Raw genomic sequence first — 26449 nt, 5'->3', positions numbered from 1 at the left:
GGGATAGACCTTTGCTGATGCTGTAACTACCTTGTGTCTCGTTGCTGTTCCCAGTCTTGCCATGGTGTATGACCTGTAACATGACACTGTTTTCCACAACCTGATTTTTGTTGGAGAGTTTGTGTGTTCTGTACCCAGTTTTAAGCCTTCCACACAGTAGTGTCTGTTTCAGTTAATGACTGTGTTACTCATAAACCTTACTATAATCCTAAAAAATCCCTGCAGAATTGATTCTGTTTTGAAGGATACGGATAGTCACAGCAAATATTGATTTGATTTACATTTCTATTCTGTTCATTCACTTGGCATTTTGTTAACTGATAACAAATAAACAATTAAAGGGTATTAAAAAGTATTTCTATTATTTTCATATACTGAGGCCACCGTTAGAATAAAAAACAACATATACTCACCTATCTTGCTCCCTTGGGCATCTCTCTGTGAAGTCTTCCAGTCCCCTGTTGAATACTCTAGTTGCTTCTTCCGAGAATGACTCATCTCATCTTGGAAGTGACAGCCTACTCAGCCACGAGCTGCAATGGTGTCCCCTTCATTCAGTGATTGGCTGGCCATCCCTGTCGAGACTAACCTGTCTGGGAAGTAGCAGCCAAAGCATTCTGGAGAGGGACAGGAAGACTTCAAAGAGGCATCCCTAAGTAAGTAAAATAGGTGAGTATATATTTTATATTATTTTCATTGTGGTCCCAGCCCAGTAGGAAATACTTTTTAGTACCAGGATAACTCCTTTAAAACTTATATATATATATATATATATATATATATATATTTTTTTTTTTTTTTTACCATTCTTACATTGCAGAATTTTGTTTCCACAGTACTATATAGTTCCTGGTTCTGTACAAGAAAATTACAGCTAAGCCCGTAACTGGTTCAGACAGTTTACAGTAGCAGCAAGTAACTGACTGACACACATTTCAGGGGCTAACTTCTAAATACATTTAAGGCATCTTTGGCTTGTCTATACAGTGTTGGACTGAAATCTATACCAGCTATAAGCTGGGGTAAATTCAGCTTTAATATATATCATTTACCACTATCTAGCATGAATGATGGAAATATGGCAGGTAGTGGGTGGTCCGCCCAAAATGTGAAAACAGCATATATACAAAGTCACTAAATTTTGTGCAAGGAAACAGCACAAAACTGGTATACATACCAGAACATCTATATAACTGCTGGGCTCTTTATATTTAAATGGGTATTAGCAGAAAAGTTATCCCCTAAACATAGGACTGCTGCGACCCTCACCGATCACATGTAGAGCACACCTAAGTGTGTGGACAACACACCTATCATTCTCTATTAGGTTTACAAATGTTTAGAAGCCCCATAATGAATGAGTAGAGCACAGGGCGTGCAAAGGAGGAGCACTTCATTCATTTGGGAGGAAAGTTTTTCTACAATCGTGTGAAAAAGGGTGGTCTTAGAAGTTGGACCCTGACCAATCAGCTTCTTATCACCTATCCTGTGTACAGGAGATAACTCTTGGAGATGAGAATACCACTTTAACCTTTCTAGGACCCAGGCGTACTTGTACATCCTGAGTCCGCTCCCGCTCTATAATGTGGGGACCCGTGGCTAATAGCACGCGGCACTGATTGCGGTGCTGCGCGCTATTAACCCTTTAGACGCGGTGTTCAAAGTTGATCGACGCATCTAAAGTGAAACTAAACTAATGCCGGTTAGCTCAGGGGGTTGTAAGACATGAGGAAGGTCCCCTTACCTGCCTCCTGGTGTCCGATCGCCGAATGACTGCTCAGTGCCTGAGATCCAGGCATGAGCATTCAAGCGGCAGAATCATTGATCAATGGTTTCCTATGAGAAACCATTGATCAATGTAAAAGATCATTGTGTGCAGTGTTATAGCTCCCTATGGGAGCTATAACATTGCAACAAAGAAAAGTGAAAAAAAAAGTTAATAAAGATCATTTAACCCCCTTCCCTAATAAAAGTTTGAAATCACCCCCCTTTTCCAATTTAAAAAAACAGTATAAATAAAAATAAACATATGTGGTATTGCCGCGTGCGGAAATGTCCGAATTATAAAGATATATCATTAATTAAAACACATTTCTAAAAACTTTAGATCATGGCGCAAAAAATTAGCCCCCTATACGCCGAAAAATAAAAAAGTTATAGGGGTCAGAAGATGACAATTTTAAACGTATACATTTTCCCGCATGTAGTTATGATTTTATTCAGAAATACGACAGAATCAAACCTACATGAGTAGGGTATCATTTTAATCGTATGGACCTACAGAATAAAGAGAAGGTGTCATTTTTACCGAAAAATTTATTTTGCAGAAACGGAAGCCCCCAAAAATGGGTTTTTCTTCAATTTTGTCGCACAATGATTTTTTTTTTATTTTGCCGTCGATTTTTGGGTAAAATGACTGATGTCATTTCAAAGTAGAATTGGTGGCACAAAAAATAAGCCATCATATGGATTTTTAGGTGCATTTTAGGTGCATTTTTAGTAATTTTACCCAGAAATCTACAACGAAACAGAAAAAAAAGTCATTGTGCGACAAAATGTAAGAAAAAACGCCATTTTGTAACTTTTGGGGGCTTCCGTTTCTACGCAATAAACTTTTTGGTAAAAATTACACCTTCTCTTTATTCTGTAGGTCCATACAATTAAAATGATACCCTACTTATATAGGTTGGATTTTGTCATACTTCTGGAAAAAATCATAACTACATGCAGGAAAATGTATAAGTTTAAAATTGTCATCTTCTGACCCCTATAACTTTTTTATTTATTTTTCCGCATATGGGGCGGTATGAGGGCTCATGTTTTGTGCCATGATCTGAAGTTTTTACCATTTTTGTATTGATCGGACTTTTTGATCGCTTTTTATTAATTTTTTCATTATATAAAAAGTGACCAAAAATACACTATTTCGGACTGTGGAATTTTTTTGCGCGTACACCATTGACTCTGTGGCTTAATTAAGGATATATTTTTAGAATTCGGACATTTCCGCATGCGGCAATACCACATTATTATTTTTATTTACACAGTTTTTTTTTTTTTTAAATAAGAAAGGGGGTGATTCAAACTTTTATTAGTGAAGGGGTTAAATGATCTTTATTAACTTTTATTTTCCACTTTTTTTTTGCAATGTTGTAGCTCCCATAGGGAACTAGAACACTGCACACACTGATCTTTTACATTGAGCAATGGTTTCTCATAGGAAACCATTGATCGATGATTCTGCCGCTTGACTGCTCATGCCTGGACCTCAGGCACTGAGCAGTCATTCGCCGATCGGACACCAGGAGGCAGGTAAGGGGACCCTCCTGCTGTCCTACAGCTGTTCGGGATGCCGCTATTTCACCACGGTGATCCCAAACAGCCCACTGAGCTAGACAGGGGTAGTTTAGTCTCACTTTAGACACAGCAATTAACTTTGAACGACGTGCCTAAAGGGTTAATAGCACGTGGCACCGCAATCAGTGCCGCGTGCTATTAGCCACAGGTCCTGGCCATTGTTAGAGGCCGGACCAAACCTGCTATGATGCGGGGCCACGCCGTGGCCCCGCTTTATAAAATGGGAGTGGACTCAGGGTGTACAGGTATGCCCTGGGTCCTTAAGGGGTTAATCAGGCAGACTGAGCATGTTTTTTTTTGTACAATCTGGTAAGAGGACCTGGAAATTGTTGCAGGGAATGACCTGCAGGAAACCATTTATTTATTTATATTTTTATATGACATTGGAATACCCCTTTAAACAGGTGATATGTGTCTACCTTTATAGCAGAGAATAATTCTCTTAACATAGATCAGATCTGTAATGCTGCCTTATGGACCTCTTCTAATACTTTTATTTCTTATTACATACTTTTAGAAAGATCTTAAAGGGGAATTCCGGTGGAAACAAGTAGAAAATGTTTTCAAATAAACTGGTGCCTGAAATATAAACAGATTTGTAAATGACTTCTATTAAAAAAATCTTAATCCTTCCAGTACTTATTAGCTGCTGTATATTACAGATAAATTTGTTAATTTCTTTTCTGTTTGACAACTGTGCTCTTTGCTGAAACCCCTGTCCATCTCATGAACTCTCCTGACACGGACAGAGAGCACTGTGGTAAGACAGAAAATAGCTTCACATATTTCTCTGTAGTATCTGTAGTATACAGCAGCTGATAAGTACTAGAAGGGTTAAGATTTTAAATAGAAGTGATTTACAAATCTGTTTAACTTTCTTGCACCAGTTGATTTGAATGTCTTTTTTCACGGGAGTTCCCCTAATTTGTAAATTACTTCTATTTGAAAATCTTAACCCTTTCAGTACTTACTTTCTGGCACCAATTGATAAAAAAAAATGTTTTTCAGTGGAGTGCCCCTTTAACCCCTTAAGGACCAAGGACGTACCGGTACGTCCTTGGTCCTGCTCTCCCGATATAACGCGGGGTTACACAGTAACCCCGCGTCATATCACGGCGGGCCCGGCGTCATAGTGAAGCCGGGACCCGCCTCTAATAGCGCGCAGCGCCGATCGCGGCGCAACACGCTATTAACCCTTTAGCCGTGCGCTCAGAGCTGAGCCGCGCGGCTAAAAGTGAAAGGGAAAGTGGCCGGCTAGCTCAGTCGGGCTGTTCGGGATAAAGATCATTTAACTCCTCCCCTATTAAAAGTTTGAATCAACCCCCTTTTCCAATAAAAAAAAAAAAAACAGAGTGTAAATAAAAATAAAAATAAACATATATGGTATCACCACATGCGGAAATGTCCGAATTATAAAAATATATCATTAATTAAACCGCTCGGTCAATGGTGTGCGCGACAAAAAAATTCCAAAGTCCAAAATAGTGCATTTTTGGTCACTTTTTATATCATTAAGATCAATAAGTCCTATCAATGCAAAAATGGTACCGTTAAAAACTTCAGATCACGGCGCAAAAAATGAGCCCTCATACCGCCCCATACACGGAAAAATAAAAAAATGATAGGGGTCAGAAGATGACAATTTTAAATGTATTAATTTTCCTGCATGTAGTTATGATTTTTACCAGAAGTACGACAAAATCAAACCTATATAAATAGGGTATCATTTTAATCGTATGGACCTACAGAATAAAGATAAGGTGTCATTTTTACCGAAAAATGTACTACGTAGAAACTGAAGCCCCCAAAAGTTACAAAACGGCGTTTTTTTTTCAATTTTGTCGCACAATGATTTTTTTTCCGTTTCACCATAGATTTTTGGGCAAAATGACTGACGTCATTACAAAGTAGAATTGGTGGCGCAAAAAATAAGCCATCATATGGATTTTTAGGTGCAAAATTGAAAGAGTTATGATTTTTTAAAGGCAAGGAGCAAAAAACGAAAATGCAAAAACGGAAAAACCCCGGTCCTTAAGAGGAGGCAGTCTTTGGGCAAGCAATTTAAGATTAGTGGTAAGTGTCCCTCCCTAGGGGATTCTCACTGCATCCCAACATATTATGTTGGTGAATGAGGATGAACGAGAATTGTTGGTTTTGTAGGTAAACCCTGTTTCCTGTCCATTCCCTTAGTCCATTCAGCCTCTCTTATTTAGTTGGTAGTTTGTTAGATAGTACTGGAAAGTAACACAATGGGGGTGGCATTTGGGCTTAGGCTTCATCCATTAAAATCAGCACACAGGGCAGACAATTTCCCCACATCATGTTGTGCCACTGAATGGACAAAGAGAAACAACACAAAACCAACACTTTTTAATGAAGTCCTAAAAAGGAATGGGCAACAACAAATCTATGCAGAAGGACAAGACAATCAGACAGGCACAACACCAAACACTAAAATAAGTGTTTACAGTGACTGAGTGAATTAGTTTAGATTATACAAAGGTATTTGTAAGTAATCAAATGATATTTGTTTTCACTGGGACTAGCTTTCACTTCATGGTTTTGACTTGGAATCTGTCATGTTTCCAATCTTCTAACTCAGACTATTACAGTTTGTGGTAAAGAACAAAAAATTGCTAAACAAATGTGCCGCATTCTTCAAGTCGTGATTTGTTTTCGAATGATAAATCTTCTGCAGTGTATTACTTGAAGAATGTTGTCAACAGTGCAACAATATGTTTTAAAACTGACAAGTTTGTTTTTTACCTCTTAATTTACTAGTGATACTCATACGCATTTCTGTGAGTTAGGTATCCAATTTCTATACTCTGCAGATACGTCATGCAGCTCATTAAATATTTTAGGTCCTTTTTCTCATCTGTGTTGGATGTAGCCTTTTTTTGCAGATTACACAATATTTGATGGTAGAGATATCCATTACATGCTTGATGGAGGTTTTATGGTCATCAGTGGTATCTATTGTGTGATGGATCCCGCACCGTATCATGGTTTTCATTATAACTGAAATTCATGATCGTTTTGTGAACAGAGTCTTATTCTCTGCACACCAAGAATATATATTTTTTAAACAAACACACATGCTTAAAATCAACCAGCCCAAATGTTGGCTAGTTATTTAAAGTAGTGTAAGGCTTGGTTTATGTAACCATTATTGTTTATGTTGTTCTTCTTCATCATCACAGGAGGCCAACAGACCCCCTGGGTTTTCCCAGCTCATAACTCTTGGGAGATATACTAAGAAAAGGCTTTATAAATGTTTGTACAGTAGGCAAAAACACAAAAATAATTTTAAATATAAATAAACACAAACTGTTACAGAACAGTAGACTGGCAAACAGAAGAAAGACTGGCAAATGAAATATGTTAAGTTCCCTCAGAGAAAACAAACAAAAAAAAGTTAAGAATTACCAGGAGGTCTAGTCCGTGGTCTGAGTGACGTTTTGGGCCTGGAAGAATTATGCTGCAATCTGTATGGCGCTAAAAATAAAGAGAACATTTCAAGTTAATGAACAATAGACTAAGTTAATTTGTGAGATGAGTCCTTTACATGGCCATGCAGTCCATTGCAGCAAGATTGCAATGATGATGGAATGTTGCATCTGAAATGGAAATGTAAGTTTAATGGTAAAATGAAAAAATGATGACTTTTTGTTTTCCAGAATGATTGTAGAAAATGGTGGCATGCTGCGATCTCATCATAAAAGCAGGATGATGACAGAACGAAGAGTTTGGTGAATAAGTAATACATTTTTACCAAAGAATGGATGAAAACAGCTTGCAGGTTTTCAAGTATGACCACATAGCATGTCACATATGCATAATGGAGGCAACTGACTATGTCACAAGAGAAATAAGCCATTCACAAAATAATGATTCTACTGTTACCCAACGTAGTTGCATGAATCACATGTGGTTGTTTAGGTTTAGCTGTTTCCTTGGGTGCACCTGTAGAAGCTGTTAAGAAATCATTTCAGTTTCTACACATACATTTATGTAATTCCAGGGTATAACTGTAAAACAAGTAAAGCCTCTGAACGGATTTGTATACAGTGTTATTAGGGTATGTTTATGTGACACAGATTTGCTGCATACATTTTAGCAACTAAAAAATTGTTCTATACATTTTAATAGGATTTTCCTTTCTCATTCAGCTATATGTGCAGTTGCAGAAATTTCTGCAATGATTCTGCAATGTGTAAATAAAGCCAGAGCATACATGGTTTTACTAGAATCAAGAACCTCTATTTAAGAGACATTAAGAGAAAAACCAAGCGCGCTTATGATTTTGAAAAGCAGTGTGGTACAGTACCCCATTAACACATTACCAGGGCATGCACCACACACAAGAAATACATTTATAATAAAGACCTTTTGTATTTATTGTGGCTATTTTTGCCATTATAATATACTATATATATAAATATATATATATATATATATATATATATATATATATACATATACATACATAGGAGCACCCCTTAGTATTTCCTTTTTTTTTTAAGCTGTTTTTATATGTAATGTCTGTCTCTTACTTTTTAATGACAACATTTTTCACATTGTCTTCAATAGCTGTGATGCTCAAACTCCAGATTGTGGGCCTTTAAATGTAATAGAAATATTTAAAAGAAATTCAACATTTGAAAATGTATTACCAGGTTTTGTCCGACGAGTTGGTTTGGGTTTTTTGGTTGTTTGCGATGAAACCTTTTGCGTTGGAACTGTAAAAAAAATCCAGTAAGATCTCTTTTTTTTACTGCGCAAAGCAAAACTTGTCAATTGGAGTTGGAAATCAGAGAATGGATGGTAAAAAATGGATTGTGCTATATTAGTCATGATCACAGGGAATTAATATGGTGATGGTACATATTAATAATGGAGTGTTATTGCATGGTATATTTCACTTAGCAATAATTATGAAAACTATGTCTAGAGTTATGTAAGTTGCATTACACTTCCATGACATAGAAATGAAATAAAAAGTAGTATCACTTCATTGTTCTGAGATTTTACAAACGCATACGGATTTAAGACTACAAAGGTATCAGGAAAAAACATTACCACCATAGTGACAATGAGTGATAAGAACCTCAAGGATGTACAATCTTATTACTTTTTAGATTTATCCATGCGCATACATACAAGTGTGTATTCAAATTCAAAAGTACCAAATCCCAGGTTAAGGAAATAGTTACAATATTAACAGACTATCACAGTTTAAGGGTTTTCTCGTCTGCAAAAATAATGTGCAAATGGCTTACATGCAGTAAGATTTGGCACTTACTAATGTAGCTGAGATGCCCGCAGAAGCCAGTCTAACATGCAGTTACATGGCAAAGCTCCTGGTTTGTATCTTCTTTCTCCTATTCTACGGATGTCACCCATTACATGCTTGTTATCTCCACTGCTCCCTGGTTACCTCATGTCTCTCCTTGTCTCTGGAGGGATCATGTTTCACATGCTAGGCAGCAGATATGCAGAGCAACAGTGAGCAGATCAATAGCAGAACAAAAATGGAGTAAGGCTGTTTGTTTTCACATCTACATTAGAAGCTGTGTTTGGAGCTTTGGAGTTTGGAGTGAACAGTGCAGCATGCAATGGTATTCTTTCTGTTAAAATGATGGACACTCTGATGGAACTATACTGGCCCTATTAAGTTACTGGGGGGCATGGGGTGGCACTGTTTTCCATTGTATAATGGATATGACATGCCATCATTTTCATTGTTGTGATTCTTACAGAACAAAAAAATGTAACTAATAATTATGTGCTATTTACAGCACTACCTTAAAACTGTAATGCCTTTGAAAGGAATCATGGGAATTATAGTAATTTACATTGGTATTCCGACATTCATCAGCATCAACACAACAATGCATTACAGAGCTGGGAAATATGATGAAAATTTTAAATAATTATTTTTGAGTTATGGTGGTGTCACCTGGTGGTATTCAAACACATACAGACACTTATGTGCAATTTTATGAGCTCAGGAAACCCATTTAATCACTGTCCACAAGCAGCCATACTGTAAACCCATGCTTGTTGCAATGTATCCTTTAATAAGGGGTAGAATGTATTGTAAACAGGTGTTCCATAAAATATACACACTTGATTTTACTGCTAGTTAAATTATTGGTTATTACACCTAATAGAGTAATAATTGAGGCTTGCATGGGCACATTTGGGATCAATATACTAATAGGAAAGCACATATCACTCATACTTCTGTGTATACATCAGCATAGGTTAGTAAGTTAGTGTAGAGATATGCCAGCAAAACGTGTGCAAATTAAACTACCAAACAGCGTACATATTATTGATAAGTAGATAAAATAATTCTAATCTAAGAATTGCTTTGAAGACAACAGACAAATTAAAAGCGGTGTAGGATTCAGCACAGATTGTAGGCACTTGATTCTAGACAAGACTTCCTGTCTCTGGTTAAATGCCAAATTGCCTTGGCAGATTAGTGTAGCACAGGAGGAACACCAGTATTTTCGCTTCGTATATAAGGGGTATTGCCCAATATATGAATTAAATACAATTCAGTATAGAATATTCTCATAGCTTTTAAAATACATTAAAATGATAAAAATAATAACGTTATAAAGCATGGTCCTTCATACTAGTATAACCAAATCAGCTCAGTTTGTTAACTTTAAATTATAACATATTAGGAGTTTGTTTACATTAGTGTCATGGTTCAGTTTTGCTAAGTTTTAATAGGAGGGAGGGGGCACAACATTGTTTGCTAAACTATGCTGCCCACTGAATTAAACAGAAACCTGATTTACCCATTCTGAGTCAATCGGATGCCTTACTGAACACCTGACACCTCTGTAAAAAAAGGATCTTATGCCATCTTTAAAACTAGATTTTTTTCAATCATTGGTTGCCTTTAAACACTCCTATTTTCTAGATTCCCAACTGGCCCAACTGCCCAATAGGTCGTAATTTATATGAGCAGCGCAACGGCTGTAATGAAAATATTTACCAGGCTTTGTTTGAGGAGGACTTTCAGGCTTTTGTGTTGTTGTGGGCTGATAAAGTCGTTGTGTTGTATTAGGAACTGAAAGATACAACAGTTTTAGTAGTGGTAGCTGTTCAACATAAGCAATCTATTGTATACTGGATGCAATCATGTTTACTAGGTGTGGCAAGAATATGTGTGTATTCCATTTACGTTTCAAAGAAGATATAAGATCTTCTTATACTGTCTTATTTACAGAAAGTAGATAATTTAAAGGACTAATTCACATATATATAGATAAGAATAAATCACGGAGCACTCACTGTTATCTTGTTTGCTGTATCTTCGTGTGGTAGTGTGTGATGCAAAGGGAAGATGGAATGCCCTAGGGGCAGACGGCATTAACCCCTTATATTTGTGACACCAGGGCGTGGTTTATCCTCGATACCACCCGAAGGTATACCACTGGATCCTGGGCTAGGCACGGGGGCAATAATGACTCCAATGCCAAGTTGCGGACAACGGTAGCTTTACTGAGGTTAGACAGGTGGAAAAGTCTGTACAGTTCAACCAGGCCCACGGAGGAGACCAGTGACTCAGAGACCTTAAGGGCTTGCTGGGACTTGTAGTAGATGGGGTCAATTTAATGCAGGCCACGTTGACTTGACAAATGATGACTGAGACTAACTTGACTTGACTGGTGACTGACAACACTGTGACGGTGGCTTACTTGTAGATTTTGTAGATAGCGGCTGCAGGACTTGATTTGAGGCCTCCTATGACTCTGTACACACTCAGGTTCGACTTGACCTCAGCAAAGACACAGGAACTAAGAGCAAGGAAAGAGAGTGAGCTGGCTCCTCCCAGGGCTATTATAGGGGAGGCTAGCATTGGTCACCCTTGAGTCACCTGGTCACTGATACCTCCTGGGTAAAAATCACATGACAACATTCTTAAAGGGGTTATCCAGGGAAAATACTTTTTTTTATATATCAACTGGCTCCAGAAAGTTAAACAGATTTATAAATTATATAAACACAATGGAGAGGCTCCTGTCTATCTGACCGTCACTAAAGACCCGAGCGACCCAACAAACACCTATACCCACGGTGTAAAAATTAGGGACAATGTATTAAAAGAAAATGGGGCTCAAAGGTCAAAGATATCTGGTTTAGATTAATTTGTATTTATTAATATAGAATATAAAATGAATTAAATAGGGAATGCACAGGGCCCTTGTACTCCCCTAATTAATTTAATATACAGTAAAATATATATATTAATCCCAATATAAAAATAGCAGCTAAAAACTAAAATTCAATACAAACTAAAAATAACTGTAAAAATTATTCTGCGATTTGAGCCTGTGTGATCAATATAGCGATCGGCTAATCCTGTAGAGAAGCACAGTACGAATGTTCATTCCTGTTCACAGATACAATGTAGCAGCTGCAGATAACAATAAGTCAATTAGTATTGTATCTGTCCAGCCAGTGGCAACTAGATTCCACCAATATAATGATACAGTGTAGCGCTTTGTGGATAGTCGCTTGAGATCGATCTTTAAGTGTCTCTGTATATACCGCAAATTATCACATCAACCAGTTGGCAATATAATCCAAAAAAATGCTCACCGCTCCCGGGATACCATGGATCTCCCTTCGGTGTAGTCCGACTACACCGAAGGGAGATCCATGGTATCCCGGGAGCGGTGAGCATTTTTTTGGATTATATTGCCAACTGGTTGATGTGATAATTTGCGGTATATACAGAGACACTTAAAGATCGATCTCAAGCGACTATCCACAAAGCGCTACACTGTATCATTATATTGGTGGAATCTAGTTGCCACTGGCTGGACAGATACAATACTAATTGACTTATTGTTATCTGCAGCTGCTACATTGTATCTGTGAACAGGAATGAACATTCGTACTGTGCTTCTCTACAGGATTAGCCGATCGCTATATTGATCACACAGGCTCAAATCGCAGAATAATTTTTACAGTTATTTTTAGTTTGTATTGAATTTTAGTTTTTAGCTGCTATTTTTATATTGGGATTAATATTTATATTTTACTGTATATTCAATTAATTAGGGGAGTACAAGGGCCCTGTGCATTCCCTATTTAATTCATTTTATATTCTATATTAATAAATACAAATTAATCTAAACCAGATATCTTTGACCTTTGAGCCCCATTTTCTTTTAATAGATTTATAAATTACTTCTATTAAAAAATCTTATTCCTTTCAGTACTTATGAGCTGCTGAAGTTGAGTTGTTAGTTTCTGTCTAAGTGCTCTCTGATGACACGTGTCTCGGGAACTGTCCAGAGTAGAAGCAAATCCCCATAGCAAACCTCTTCTACTCTTCTGCAGTTCCCGAGACAAGCAGAGATGTCAGCAGAGAGCACTGTTGCCAGACACAAAAGAACAACTCAACTTTAGCAGCTGATAATTATTGGAAGGATTAAGATTCTTTAATAGAAGTAATTTACAAATCTGTTTAAAGGGGTACTCCGCTGCCCTGTGTCGGAAGCTCAGCTCCCCAGCGTCCGGAAGTTTATTGTTCCGAACGCGGTGTGCGGGCTTCCGTGTTCCGGGCCGCCCCTCGTGACGTCACACCCTCTTCCCATAGACTTTCATTTAAGGGGCGGGCGTGACGTCACGAAGGGGGCGGGCGTGACGTCGCGAGGGGCAGCCCTGAACACGGAAGCCCGCACACAGCGTCCGGAACAATAAACTTTCGGCCGCTGGGGAGCGGAGCTTCCGACACAGGGCAGCGGAGTACCCCTTTAACTTTCTGGAGCCAGTTGATAGATAAAAAAAAGTTTTTTCCTGGAATACCCCTTTAAAGTCATAACACCTTTACATATGTAACATAGGGATAACACATAATGACAATAAAACCAGTGCAGGGGAGGTCCAGGGGACACTGCAGGAGGCTGTCTGACAGGGCAGCAAGGGTACAGGGTAACACCTCCCATACTGGGCCACCACATTCGTCCTTCATTGCACAACTGCACTGACATAGCAGGATAAGGATAGATGTTACATGCGGGGGTATTCAAACAGCGGGTGACGGTCAGCTGTTTGAATACCCCCACATGTAACATCTATCCACATCCCTCTATGTCAATGCAGTTGTGCAATTACGGAGGAAGATACAAGCAAACATGTGCTCCTTGATTTATTCTTATCTTTACATGTGAATTAGTTGTGTTCAGGCATCTTATACGTTGAGCACCCCGGAGGCTTCAGTCCACACAGCAGTAACACCAAGTTAGTAGCCCATGTGTAGTGACGTCCCAATATTAGTGAACATGTGTCGAAATACTGTCAATGCTGAGTTTCTTCAGTGACTGGAAATAATTTAAAGGGTTGTCTTTGGCAACAAGTAGGAAGCCTGGTTATCAGTTGCTTTTCAATTTCCGTTTGTAATAATCCCTGCAGATCAGCTGTTATGTAAACCTTTTCTAAGAAAAACATTTTTTCTGCTAGTTTGACAAGGGGCAATTCAAATGAATTTCTGACCATGTGATATCTGGGTCATAGAGTAACAGCTTCCACCAGAGTAACAGCTTCTCTTTGTGATAATCTTTTTGTTCTGGCTCATAGGGGAAAGAGGTATTAAACACTCTTTTAAAATACACATTAAAATGATTTTAGTAATATTAGCCAATTACTATTATCTTTTACTTATGAATATTGGCTTGTCAAATTGAGCAGATAAAATAGGAGTAGGGAAGTTTATATTTAAGTCACAAACACATGCACATGTAAGAGCAATGTTTATTTTTTAAACTAAGTTTTTAACACTAGGAAAATTCACAAATAATTAATGTAAGTAATCAGATGCACTGTTATCTCTCCTTTAAAAGAGCATCTGCAATCTCTCTATGCTTTGAATAAAATTCTATGATCAAGACACTTGTATAACCTCTGAATGGTTAAAGTTCAATGATATAAGTGCAAACTCTCCATGACGTAAAAAAATGACAATAAAACATTCTTGATGTGGTCATTGCAGATTCTCAGTTAATAAACATGAAAGGCTCTTTACCCAAAGGTGCATCTGGTTCTTCAAAGATCTGAAGACTAATAAAATTTATAGGTACTCTCTGTGTTGATTTTGGAGCTGTGATGAAGAACAAAACAAATCCTCATTACATTGAAAGTAAATATGGCACCAGCCTGTACATTTCTGGCTTATAGGAAACTGTTAATAAAAATGAAAGCAACAACCTAGAACTCTGGAGACATTAAAGTCATAGTGATTATCTTTTATTTGTTGAGTTATATAATTGAGCGAAAACTTACAAGTTGATTATTATACTCCTTTACCGATCATTATATTGAAGGGACTGCAGCACTGGTGTAGTACTGTGTCCCTTTCACGGGTTTTCCCTGTTAGGTTACATTCACACAGCCATTGTCTTCCATCCCCCTTTTCTTTAGTTACTGCCTCCTAAATGAACTATACCACTAACGGATGAAAACTGATGCAAAAGGATCCCATTTAGTGACATCCTTTTGCATCCGTTTTTCATCCGTTAGTATTAAAAGCAAGCTGCCTACAGACTCCCACAGCTGGGACTACTACTACTCCCATCATGGAACAGACTTGTTTCCATGATGGGAGTAGTACTTCATGGCTGGGGGAGTCTGTGGGTGGCTGGGGAGGGTATATTAGTACTTCTACTACTACCCCCATCATGGAACAGAGTCTGTTCCATGCTGGGGGTAGTAGCACAGGGGCTGAGGGATTGATCGCACTGGGTTTCACTTCTGAGACTCAATGCGATCAAAAGTTATTAAGCAGGGGAGCGGGCGGCATTCTCCGCTCACCTTTGATGTATAGAGTGTTTTCACTTTTATTTTAAAATCCCCCGCAGGGAGCCCTGAATGGCCGGTACTCGAGGAGCCATTCAGGGCTCCCAGTAGGGTTTTTAAAATGAAGATTGTGAGTGCGCAGTGGGAGGCATATGTATATTAAAAGCGCTGTGGGGGGCAATATATATAGCGTTGCAGGGGGCAGACATATAGCGCTATATATGTAGCCCCACCAGCGCATCAGCAGTGCATCGGGCCAGCAGCCGGCTGGAAGATGCGCTGCTGATAGAATACTTTTCACACATAGCACTGCAGGGGCATATGTATATAGATGTGCTGCGGGGGGCGAGACATATGGTGTTATCTGGCTCCCCCAGCACTTCTATTTACATATGCCCATGCAGTGTTATCTGCTGGCTTCCCTGGCAGACACGCTGCTGAATACTTTTCCCACATAGCGCTGCGTGGGCATATTTATGTAGAAGCGCTGGGGGGAGGGTCAGTTAACGCTATAAGTCTGCCCCCCCGCAGAGCATCTATATACATATGCCCCTACAACGCTATGTGTGAAAAGTATTCTATCAGCAGCGCATCGGGCTGGCCCTGCTGGCCAGATGCGCTGCTGATAGAACACTTTTCCCACATAGCGCTGCGGCGACATATCGTGATAAATGCACTGCGGGGGGGGCACATTATAAATGTGCTGCAGGGGGTATATCTTTATAAATGCACTGCGGGGGTCATATCTTTATAAATGCGCTGCGGGGCATATCTTTATAAATGTGCTGTGGGGGGCATATTATAAATGCGCTGGTGGAGCTCCATATATAGCGCTATGTGTCTGCCCCCCTGAAGCGCTATATATCTTGCCCCCACAGCACTTTTAATATACATATGCCCCGCTACGCACTCACAGTCTTCATTTTAAAAATCCCGCCAGGAGCCCTGAATGGCTCCTTGGAACTGGCCATTCAGGGCTCCTGGCGGGGGATTCAAAAATGAAAGTAAAAACACTCTATACATTGCAGGGGAGCGTAGCATGCTGCCCGGTCCTATGCTTAAAAACTTCTGATCGCATCGGATCTCAGAAGTGAGACCCGGTGCTATCAATCCCTCAGACCCTGTACTACTACCCCCAACATGAAACAGACTTTGTTACATGATGGGGGTAGTAGTACTAATGTAGTCTCCACAGACTCCCGCTGCCGGGAAACTACTACTCCCATCATCTGTTCCATGATGGGACTAGTAGTGGTTCTGCAACACTGCAGGAGTCTGTTGATTTCACCTCTTCTGAGCAAGCTCAGAAGTAATAATGGTTCAAAAACGGATATTATAAACTGGGTGCAAACGGATGACATTAAAGGCTCATCCGTCGGCCATAGACTTCAATGTAAAATTTTTAATATCCATTTCTATTCCGTTATTTTTGATGGGAGAAAAAATTATGCATGCAACGTCTTTTCCCCCCCATCAAAAAAAAAAAAAAAAAAAATGGTACAGGAAGCAAACAGGTGCAAATGGGTGATAAAGGATTGTAAAAAAAATCCCATTGACATCAATGGGATTATTTTACAGCCGTTTGCAACCCGTTAGAAAAATTATGCAACGGATTGATAATGGGCATTTATTAATGGGGGCAGACAGCCTTGTGAACGAGCCCTTGCACATTGGCTGTGCAGTAAATGACAATGTTACCCCATTCAAGTGAGGATGCAGCTGTGAAGGGAAAAACTTGGAAGGGGATGCAGGCTGTAACGCCCCCTCCCATAGGCTTGTGTTGAGGGGGCGGATCATGACATCACTCTGAGCCGTGACGTCACTATGCTCCATCCCCATGATCGCCAGTAGTCAGACCTGGAGCGAGCACGCTCTGGGGGCTGATTCTAACAAGGTGCGGCGTGGAAGATCACGGGAGTCCCCAGTGGCGGGACCCCCGCGATCAGGCATCTTATACCCTATCCTTTGGATAGGGGATAAGATGTCTTAGCGCCGGAGTACCCCTTTAAGACCGTGTTATTATTTTAAAAAAACAAATAAAAAAATCATAAAAATTATAGTGGGAATTAAGAACAATGTTACTAATAGTGTAACTGACTATTTTTCTCTAGCAGGGCACATAAAGGTATAAAGAAATTGTAATAGCACTTTAAATATATAATTCTTAGTGAAAATGATGATAAATAAATGTTGTCATAATGATGACACTTTGACTTTATATACTATTTAAACTTGAAAAAAAAAGAACATCACAATGAAAAGAAAAAAAAAGTCTATGAAACAATTTAGAAATTACCAGGTTTTGAGTATAAAATTTTATTTGACTGAGTTGTTTTAGGAATAGGAGGTGAGATGGTTTGTGTCTCAGTTTTTTCTGGAATGTAAATAAAAGAACAGATGTTATAAACTTAGTAAAACAATTCTAGGAATAAAAATCCATTATGTGATCATTTACTAGTAGTAAGGAATACATTGTAAATATCATGAAAGACTGGAATACGCAGGCTTTTAAAAGCATTGTATGTCTTAGCGTGCAGATCTGTAGCATTGTGAGCCGATCTTGTTCTATAGCAATACATTTACAGGTGGAGCAGAGTTTGTTGAGTTTTAGGTACTCTGTGGATAGAAATTAACAGGGTTCACAATGTCTCATCAATCACCCTCACAATTTCAAACTGTTATAGTTCATGGTTAAATTTGCTGCAACAAACTGTACTCTTTCTGTGCATCTACAGAAATAATAGACTTGCAAGAAGAAAGCTAAAAATAAAACGAACAAGAGCAAAGTAAGCATATGAAGCATTGTAGGTGGATTTTGCACTAACTGGTTAGAGGCAACAATAAACATGCCATACTAATGTAAAGCAGGCAACTTTACCACTGGGAAGAGTTGGATCCGCAAATATTTGAAGACTAATGAGGTTAATGGGCATCTTTTTGGTGTGCACTGGTTTTATCACTGTGTAGAATATAACATATTTTTAAGTACAGTTAGATAAGGTAAAAATAAAATTTAAATAAGATATAAATATATATTTTTCAAACAATAGAGTTCATTTAAATTTACCAGTGGATATTGTAGGACTTTTTGTAGTTCTGTTGAATTTAGGGGAACTAGCCTTTTCTGTTTTATTTGCCTCTGAAAAATAAAGATTTATTTCATAGGATATTTTCATTTGTGGAATGTTCGTATATATATATATATATATATATATATATATATATATATCTTTTAACAGGCATAGGTACAAGTGTTTCTCTGCAAGTTTCTAATTGCAATATAAGGAAGCTAGTAAATAAATACATATATAAATAAATAAGAATTTTGTCAGACCAAATTGATGTCATGCCTATACGAGTTATCCAGGATTATAAAAAAAAACTAAAACATATCAGCTTTCTCCTAGAAAACGCACCACTCTTGTTCTCAGTTCCATTGAAGTGAATGAAGCCAAGTTGTAATACCACACACAACCTGATGACAGGTGTAGCACCTTTTTTTTTTTTGGACAAAAGCCACTAATTTTTTTATCCTGGATAACCCCTTTAAGTTTCATGTAAATTTATTTTGTAATGCAGAATGTGCATTTCTTATGGGACTGCAATAAATTCATGTTCATAAGTTCATGTATTAAATCCGTAGGTAAACTTTTAAGTGATTTCATATCAAATTGGAGGTACATGTATGTACAGTATTGGCTCATAGATGTTCCATGCCATCTTATGGCAATATATGTGCATAACCCTTTAGGACAACATACATTTGTTGTAATTACATTTCACCTTCTAGTTGATGACATGTAAAAGCTGTTGAAAATATATTTAGTTTAAATAATTCTTTACGAATGTTAAGTCAAATGTGTAACAGAAACTCTCTTTCACGTGACAGTTTGGTAAATTGATCAATAGGATGCAAAATACTGATCACAGTACTGCTGTGTATAAGTTACCTAATAGATAAGGCCCAACATCCATTTAGAAAATGAACATTTGGAAGTAATCAGCTATTTTAGATGTATCTGCATGAAATCACTGATGTCTGATGCAAATGAAAAGCTGTGTTGGTCAATGAATACAAACACAATTCTGATGATTTGAATTGTATTATCCAAAATACACTTAAGGTGAATAGTCTGATAGCTTTTGAGATATTTAGTTTGGAAACAAGATTTCACTTTTTCTCATACACATTTCCAATAGCCCTTCCTTTGGTATTTAATTGTTCCAGCTTAAATGGTCAACTTATGACGTGTTGCAATTTTAAGACAGTAGGGTCTTAATGCATTTTTACTGTATTTGCTTTTATGTGAACTGCTGCACATTTTTTAACACTGTTATTTAAATTTTTAGGTATAAGGTTAACTACCTCATGCCTGCATACTTAACTCAACTGTATATAGTGAGTGCAAGCAATAACAAACTCAGAGGATACAAGTCAAATACTAACAACACTGATTTTATAACAAGACAAAAGACTCCTATTATGCAAAATACTTTCTTTTACTACTGCAGCAGCAACCAATCAGATTACAGAAAAGAGAAAAAAAGCCGTAAATATGCAAATTAGGTATAGTCAGTCCTCCAATCAGTATGAAGCATAGTCCATAAAACCACTGCAGTCAACAGTAACTTCCTCTTTCTTGCTGCTGCCAGTGGCAACAAGTTAAGTACAAATTTCTCTCCCTTAATATCCCATTATATGATTTAAATACACTTATTATTGTCTTATATTTTATTGCTTTTTCTCTGAATCTGCTATATCTGTTATTCACTCCTAATCTACAGTTATATTCTTAATATTCATGTGATTTGGTATATTTGTATTTATATATTTCCCCCTTTTTCTGTCTACTCTGTATATATATAAATTTTTTATTTGTCATTCACTCATTTTCCTGTTACCGGCAATGCAATATATATATATATCTTATTGTTCTTTGCTTATTGTTCTACCCTTGCTATTGCTGTCTTCCCCTCCCCCTCCCCTTATTTCCCTCCCCCTCCCCTTATTTCCCTCCCCTCTCCTTCTGTTATTTATTACCTGTCTCGCGCATCCTGTCAGGTCCCTGTGTCGCATTCCTCTTCTCTCCGTCTCGTGCCCCGATCTCGAGCGCTGCCCAGATCGAGGCAGTGTCGCACTTGTTTTTTCAGCTGATTGTCAGCTGATCCCTTCGTCTCTCTTTCCTGTCCGCTCGCGCTCTCCTGTCTTGTGGCGCAGCTGGCAGTGAAAGCAGACGGGTTCAGCTCATCTCCACGTCCTCTATATATACTACTTGTATAAATATATATATATGTATATATATATATATATATATATATATCTATATATATATACACTGTATCCTATTTCATATTCCTAGTGCATAAATTGTTAGATAGAATGTTTATCAGTGTATATTAACAATATATTTTCAGTGTTTGAAATTCCTATATATATTTTCAGATATATATTTCTTTTCTCCCAACAGCCATTGTCATACCTATATTACATACTATATATTTTTTCCCTACCCTCATTTTTTCCATTATTTTAATATATATCTCTACATCCCATAATACATAATTTATTTCAACATGTCTGTGGATTGTGGGAATGTTGATAAATCACCTGTTCAAGGTGATAAAAGTCTTCCTTCTGATTCAATTGCAAAACATGGTTGACATGTTGGTTCGTTCCGCCATTCAATCCGCTATGTCCACTTTGCATGCCTTAGTGCAACCAACCTCTATAGCACCTGCCCCAGTACCCTCTACTCCTTCAGAGGTTTTTTGGTCTGCAGAAAATTCAACAGATAAACTTGCTAGAGGTTTCAAAAAGGCTGAAATTAATTCATCCCCTCCCACTAAAAAATCTTCTAAAAAACATTCTAAGAAAGCTCGCCATATGTCTACTGATGCTTCTAAAATGCATCCCAAACCCTCAGCCCATGAGGAAGTACATTTTAATAGGGCAAAGAAGTCTTCCTCTGGGAAGAAACCAGACTCCTTTAACACTTCCAGTTCCTCATCTGAGGATTCATCTCACCAATCTGAGGATGAAAATTGTATTTTTGTGGAAGATTCAGAGGAGGATTTGGACGCTTCGACGTCCACTGAAAATCCTTCAGCTATACCTTTGGATAGTTCCGGAGTGCCTTTTTTCCATCCGGAAAATATTCAACACCCTTGTTCGGGTGAATGGTTTCCGAATCCACAAGTTGCAAAATTCCTGGAATATTGGATTGCTTGGCCACTTGACAAATCCTCCAGGAATAAATTACGGGCAGAATGCCCAAGACCATTTTTAGATCACAAATTTTCCTCTACTCCAGATATTGATTTAAGTCTCATAAAATTTTTATCTAAATCCGGTCCCAATCATAAGAAAGGAATTGACCGTTCTTTTCGTTCAATCCAGAATTTTCGACATTTTAGGTCCACTTACAAAAATTTGGGACATTTTGGAGGATTCCATTTCTGGGGGATCCCCTTTAAACGTTCAAGTTTTGAAAGGTTGGGCTCAGAGAGCTTCTCTTTTATTAGGTAACGCCAATGCTTCTGTCAACACAGAACGTAGAAGGTCTATCCTTCTAAGGCTTGACCCTCAGCTGGTGAATTTGGCCCAAAATGAACCTCCTTCTTTTACTAAAGGCTTTTTATTTGGCGATTCTTTTATTAAAGAATTAAACAAATATGTCAATCTCTTTTCTTCACTGGAAAAAGCACAATCTTCCATGAAGAAAGTGTTTAATTCTAAGGTTTTCCACAGGGCCGGGAGAGGCAGGAGTCGCTTTCCCGGCCGACAAATCATGGATCGTAGATCCTACAGAGGCTCCTTTAACTATGACCATACATCTCAACCTACATTCCAACAACCCACCCCCTTTTTCCCACCCAGAGGTCACCCGTGGAGATCCAGAGGTCAACGTGGATACCCTAGATCTCGGCCTTCTTCAGGTAAGTCTATTTCTACCACTAGAATCTCATTTTGGGAGGCAGACTAACACATTTTTTCCAGAATTGGTCTATTCTCCCATCCGACACTTGGATATTGAACACCATAATGGGGTATCAGATAGAGTTTTATACTCTTCCAATTCAATGGGTGAATCCTCATCCTATCCATTTTTCCCAGCAAGACAAAAACCTAATTACTTTAGAGATCAAGGAACTATGTTCCAAAAATGCCATTTCTCAGATACCTTTTCACACCCCAGGTTTTATCAGCAACCTGTTTTTGGTGAAAAAGAAAGATGGGGGTCACCGCCCTGTAATCAATTTAAGACATCTAAACGGATACGTAAAAATACCAACATTTCGAAATGGAGGGCATGGATTTATTGAGAGACCTTCTTTGGCAAGGAGATTGGTTGATAAAAATCGGCCGTGACGTCACTAGGGGCGGAGCCATGGCGTAACGATGTTCCGACCCCTGTATTGCCCATCCTTACGTGCAGAGCGTACACGCAGTAATGATTTCGTGCAGAGCGTACCCGCAGTAATGATAGCGTGGTGCCGCAGCGGCGATCCCGGGGGTCGCCAGCAGCGGGACCGTGGTGATCTGACATCTTATCCCCTATCCTTTGGATAGGGGATAATATGTCTAGGGGCAGAGTACCCCTTTAAGTCTTCCTTCCAGGAAGCTAAAAACTATACGCAAAGAAATTCGCTCTGTGTTAAACAAATCCCTTATTTCCCTACGGACTATTGCATGAATAGTTGGCCTTCTATCGGCTTCTATCCAAGCAATTTTCCCAGCTCCACTTCACTACTGAGCTCTTCAACGTTTGAAAGCTCTACATCTGAGGAACGGTCTAGGCTATTCAGACGAAATTGCATTGAATTCAGAGGCCAAACAAGAACTCATCTGGAGCGTGGAATGGAAAGACGATCTTTCACTCCATGCCAGATCTTATCATCGAATCGGATGCGAGCCTTTTAGGTTGGGGCGCGAGATGCGGCCCCTTATCCACAGGAGGCAAATGGTCCACAGAGGAATCTCTCCTCCACATCAATTGCCTGGAGTTACTAGCAGCTTCCTTTGCCCTGAAAAGTTTTGCGAAGGACAAATCTCATTGTTGTATCCTTCTGAAAATGGACAATATTTCAGCAGTCCAATATGTGAACCACCTAGGAGGTACAAAATCCAAGATTTTGTCGGACATTGCAAAACATTTTTGGCATTTCTGTCTAGAGAGAGACATCATTCTCAAAGCAGAATATCTTCCTGGAATTTCCAATGCGGTAGCAGATTGGAATTCCCGTTATCTTGCCGATTCGAGCAACTGGATGTTAGATCGTTCAACTATTAGATTCCCTTTGGGGACCATTATGCCTAGATCTTTTCGCATCACGATTGAATTATCAGATTCATTGCTTTTTCAGTTGGCGTCCGGATCCAGAAGCACTGGGCACGGATGCTTTTCTTCAAACTTGGCCAACAGAGACCCTATACGCCTTCCCTCCATTCAACCTCATTCTGAGGGTTTTGCTTCAAACCAAAATTCACCAGTCAGCCCTACTCCTGATAACTCCATGGTGGCCGTCTCAGACATGGTTTCCTCACGTACTGAGTATGACGATAGATTTCCCCAGGATTCTTCCAACTTCTCTTTCCCTTAATCTCGATCTGTCGGGCCTACCTCATCCTCTCATTCAATCAGGTCTTCTTTCCCTAGTAGCCTAGTTCATTTCGGGTCAGAAAGACCTGATCTTGAACTTTCACGATCAGCTCAAGCCTTATTATTGGAAGCCTGGGCCCCAGGTACTAGAAAAGCCTACCTTTCCGCATGGAGATTCTGGTCTAATTGGTGCATGGAACAGGATCTGGATCCCGTACGTGCTTCTTTAGCTTATATTCTTAATTTCTTATCTGAATCTTTTGATTCAGGAAAGGCCTATCGGACTATCAATGTGTACCGTTCGGCCATATCTTTTTATCATGAACCTTTTAACTTTTTACCTATAGGTAAATACCCTCTCATTTGTAAACTGCTTAGAGGCATATGTTTCAAATGTCCACCTGCTCCCAAATATCCTTTTACTTGGGATGTTCACATTCTTCTAAACCTTTTATCTTCATGGCCAGACAATGATCTCCTATCTTTAAAACTCTTATCCATTAAACTCACAGTTCTTTTATGTCTGATCTCTTTCAAAAGAGTCTCAGACGTTAAAGCCTTGGATATTTCTCATTGTATCTTTTCACCTCATGGCATTCAATTTACTATTTTTAGGCGCACTAAAACTGCTCTACATAATGTCTTTTATCCTTCCTTTCCTCATAATGAACGTCTTTGTGTAGTACGCTGTTTGAAAATGTATGAATCTAGAACTAATTCTTTACGCCTTCCTACTTTTTCTCAGCTTCTCTTATCCTATGTTAAGCCTCACCTTCCAGTTTCATCTCCTACTTTGGCCAGATGGGTCAAACATGCTATGTCCTTAGCTGGCAGTGATACATTTCTTTTTAGAGCTCATTCCACTAGAGGCACTATGTCTACCTCTGTTTTTCAATCAGGTGGAGCTCTATCTGATATCCTAAAAGCTGCAGATTGGTCTTCTGAATCTACCTTTCGTGATTTTTATTTTAGACCTGAACCTCATGTCTCCATGGTTCTTTTCTAATTGATGTATATGTGTTTTTCTCTTTATGTATCATTTTTTGATTGTTAATGTTTATTAACTTTAAAAATGCATAATAGGAGTCTTTTGTCTTGTTATAAAATTATGGATTTTCCTAGCCTTGGTGCTGGAAAATATAGATTTTATTAAAGACAAAAGACGAGTATTATCCCTCTCTTTTTTCCCATCCCTAATTTATATATTTTGTATTTTCATTTTAATCTCTGGATTTATTGTTCCTGGATCCTTCCCAAGGACTTCAGACTTATCCGTTAAGAAGTTTTGCTCCAGTTTATATTTCTTCTAAGTTCCAGTTACACCAAGAAAGAGGAAGTTACTGTTGACTGCAGTGGTTTTATGGACTATGCTTCATACTGATTGGAGGACTGACTATACCTAATTTGCATATTTACGTGTTTTCTTTTTTCTGTAAGCTGAATGGTTGCTGCTGCAGTAGTAAAAGAAAGTAGTTTGAATAATACTCATCTTTTGTCTTTAATAAAATCTATATTTTCCAGCACCAAGGCTAGGAAAATCCCCAATTATTATGCATCAAAATAGTTTCTTAGAATAGTTGGATGGTTCACCAAGCGCTTTCAAAACTGCACTACTATGAGCAACAAGCACAAATCGAGGCACACGAAGGCCAGAAAAGAGAGATACAGACTTAGATGCAGGGCTGTCAATACATAGAGTTGTCTGCAGAAATGGAAGCCAAAACTACAAAATGTTGAGCAAATATGACACTGACAGAAACAAAATCTGATGTTTACCCAGTGGTATCTTGGAATGCTCAAAAATATCATATCCCAAATCGTCAGTTGGAAGACTATGAGTTGTTCTAGGATCTGCATGGAATAAAACAGTATTACAGTATTAGCAACGTAACACCTCTTCTACATTGGACTGATACCACTGGGCTGTTTCCTATGAAAAGTCCTACATAAAAGAAAACAATAGTGGAAAAATTCTACAAAATAAATAAATTATTACCAACTGGAAAGGATGGAAGTTCTGTAGTGTGGGCCTTTTTGGGAATAAGTTTTTGGGTTTTGGTTTGAGCTGAAAATATAAAGGAAGAGCTTGGCTTCATTAATATATAAATGTATGCCCAATGTCCAATGAGAATTAGATCATATGATTTTAGAACCTGGCAAAGAGAAAATAATGAGCAAAATCTGCAAAAACAAAGAGATGCAAGCCTCTTTTATCAAGGAGTATGCAAGCCTAGGAAAGAACATGCAACATGGTTCAAAATGAAGGAGGAGACTGCAATGGTAAAGAATTATTTACCCATGGTGGTGGTTGTTTCTTCCAGTAACTGAGTAGGATCTATGTCCTTTAAAACTAAACGGAATGGAAATATTAGTTATGGCATTTAACGAATTGTTGTTACTAGATGAATAAATCTCTGCTGACTTCTACTGGTAAATTTCCCCTATTACTTGTGCAAAAGATACGCATATTACTTCCTACACCATTATCAACTAGGACACAATAAAGAACATGCAGGTTGGAGCATACTGGTAAACAATGGATATGTATACAGCTCCTAATAAGTAATAAATTATCACATAAAAAAATAAATAAAAAAAAAGTACAGCCTGTCTCATATTGTTAAACGGGTCTGGTCTGTGAGGCCTAAATACTTCCAGTATTA

General features: G+C 38.4%; 1 protein-coding gene across 25 annotated transcripts in view; it reads right to left on the bottom strand.

Moving 5' to 3' along the window:
• The window catches only part of ABI3BP (ABI family member 3 binding protein), a 463829-nt gene that overhangs the window by 107788 nt on the left and 329592 nt on the right, over positions 1 to 26449 (bottom strand). For 20 of the 25 annotated variants that reach the window (XM_056556215.1, XM_056556227.1, XM_056556223.1 and 17 more), the window contains 11 exons: positions 26083 to 26136; positions 25783 to 25851; positions 25563 to 25637; positions 18254 to 18325; positions 18065 to 18145; positions 17483 to 17560; positions 14417 to 14491; positions 10376 to 10450; positions 8034 to 8099; positions 7264 to 7332; positions 6787 to 6855 (listed from right to left, as the gene is read on the bottom strand). In XM_056556215.1, coding sequence (XP_056412190.1) covers positions 6787 to 6855; positions 7264 to 7332; positions 8034 to 8099; positions 10376 to 10450; positions 14417 to 14491; positions 17483 to 17560; positions 18065 to 18145; positions 18254 to 18325; positions 25563 to 25637; positions 25783 to 25851; positions 26083 to 26136 — 783 coding nt within the window. The remainder of the gene's footprint in view (positions 1 to 6786; positions 6856 to 7263; positions 7333 to 8033; positions 8100 to 10375; positions 10451 to 14416; positions 14492 to 17482; positions 17561 to 18064; positions 18146 to 18253; positions 18326 to 25562; positions 25638 to 25782; positions 25852 to 26082; positions 26137 to 26449) is intronic. The other 5 variants (XM_056556219.1, XM_056556237.1, XM_056556228.1 and 2 more) reach the window with 5 other exon arrangements.

This window comes from Hyla sarda, chromosome 2, assembly GCF_029499605.1.
Source record: "Hyla sarda isolate aHylSar1 chromosome 2, aHylSar1.hap1, whole genome shotgun sequence".
In the NCBI taxonomy this organism is placed as follows: Eukaryota; Metazoa; Chordata; class Amphibia; order Anura; family Hylidae; genus Hyla; species Hyla sarda.
The sequence above is the reverse complement of the archived record's forward strand: the minus strand, read 5'-3'. Positions and strand labels throughout refer to the sequence as shown.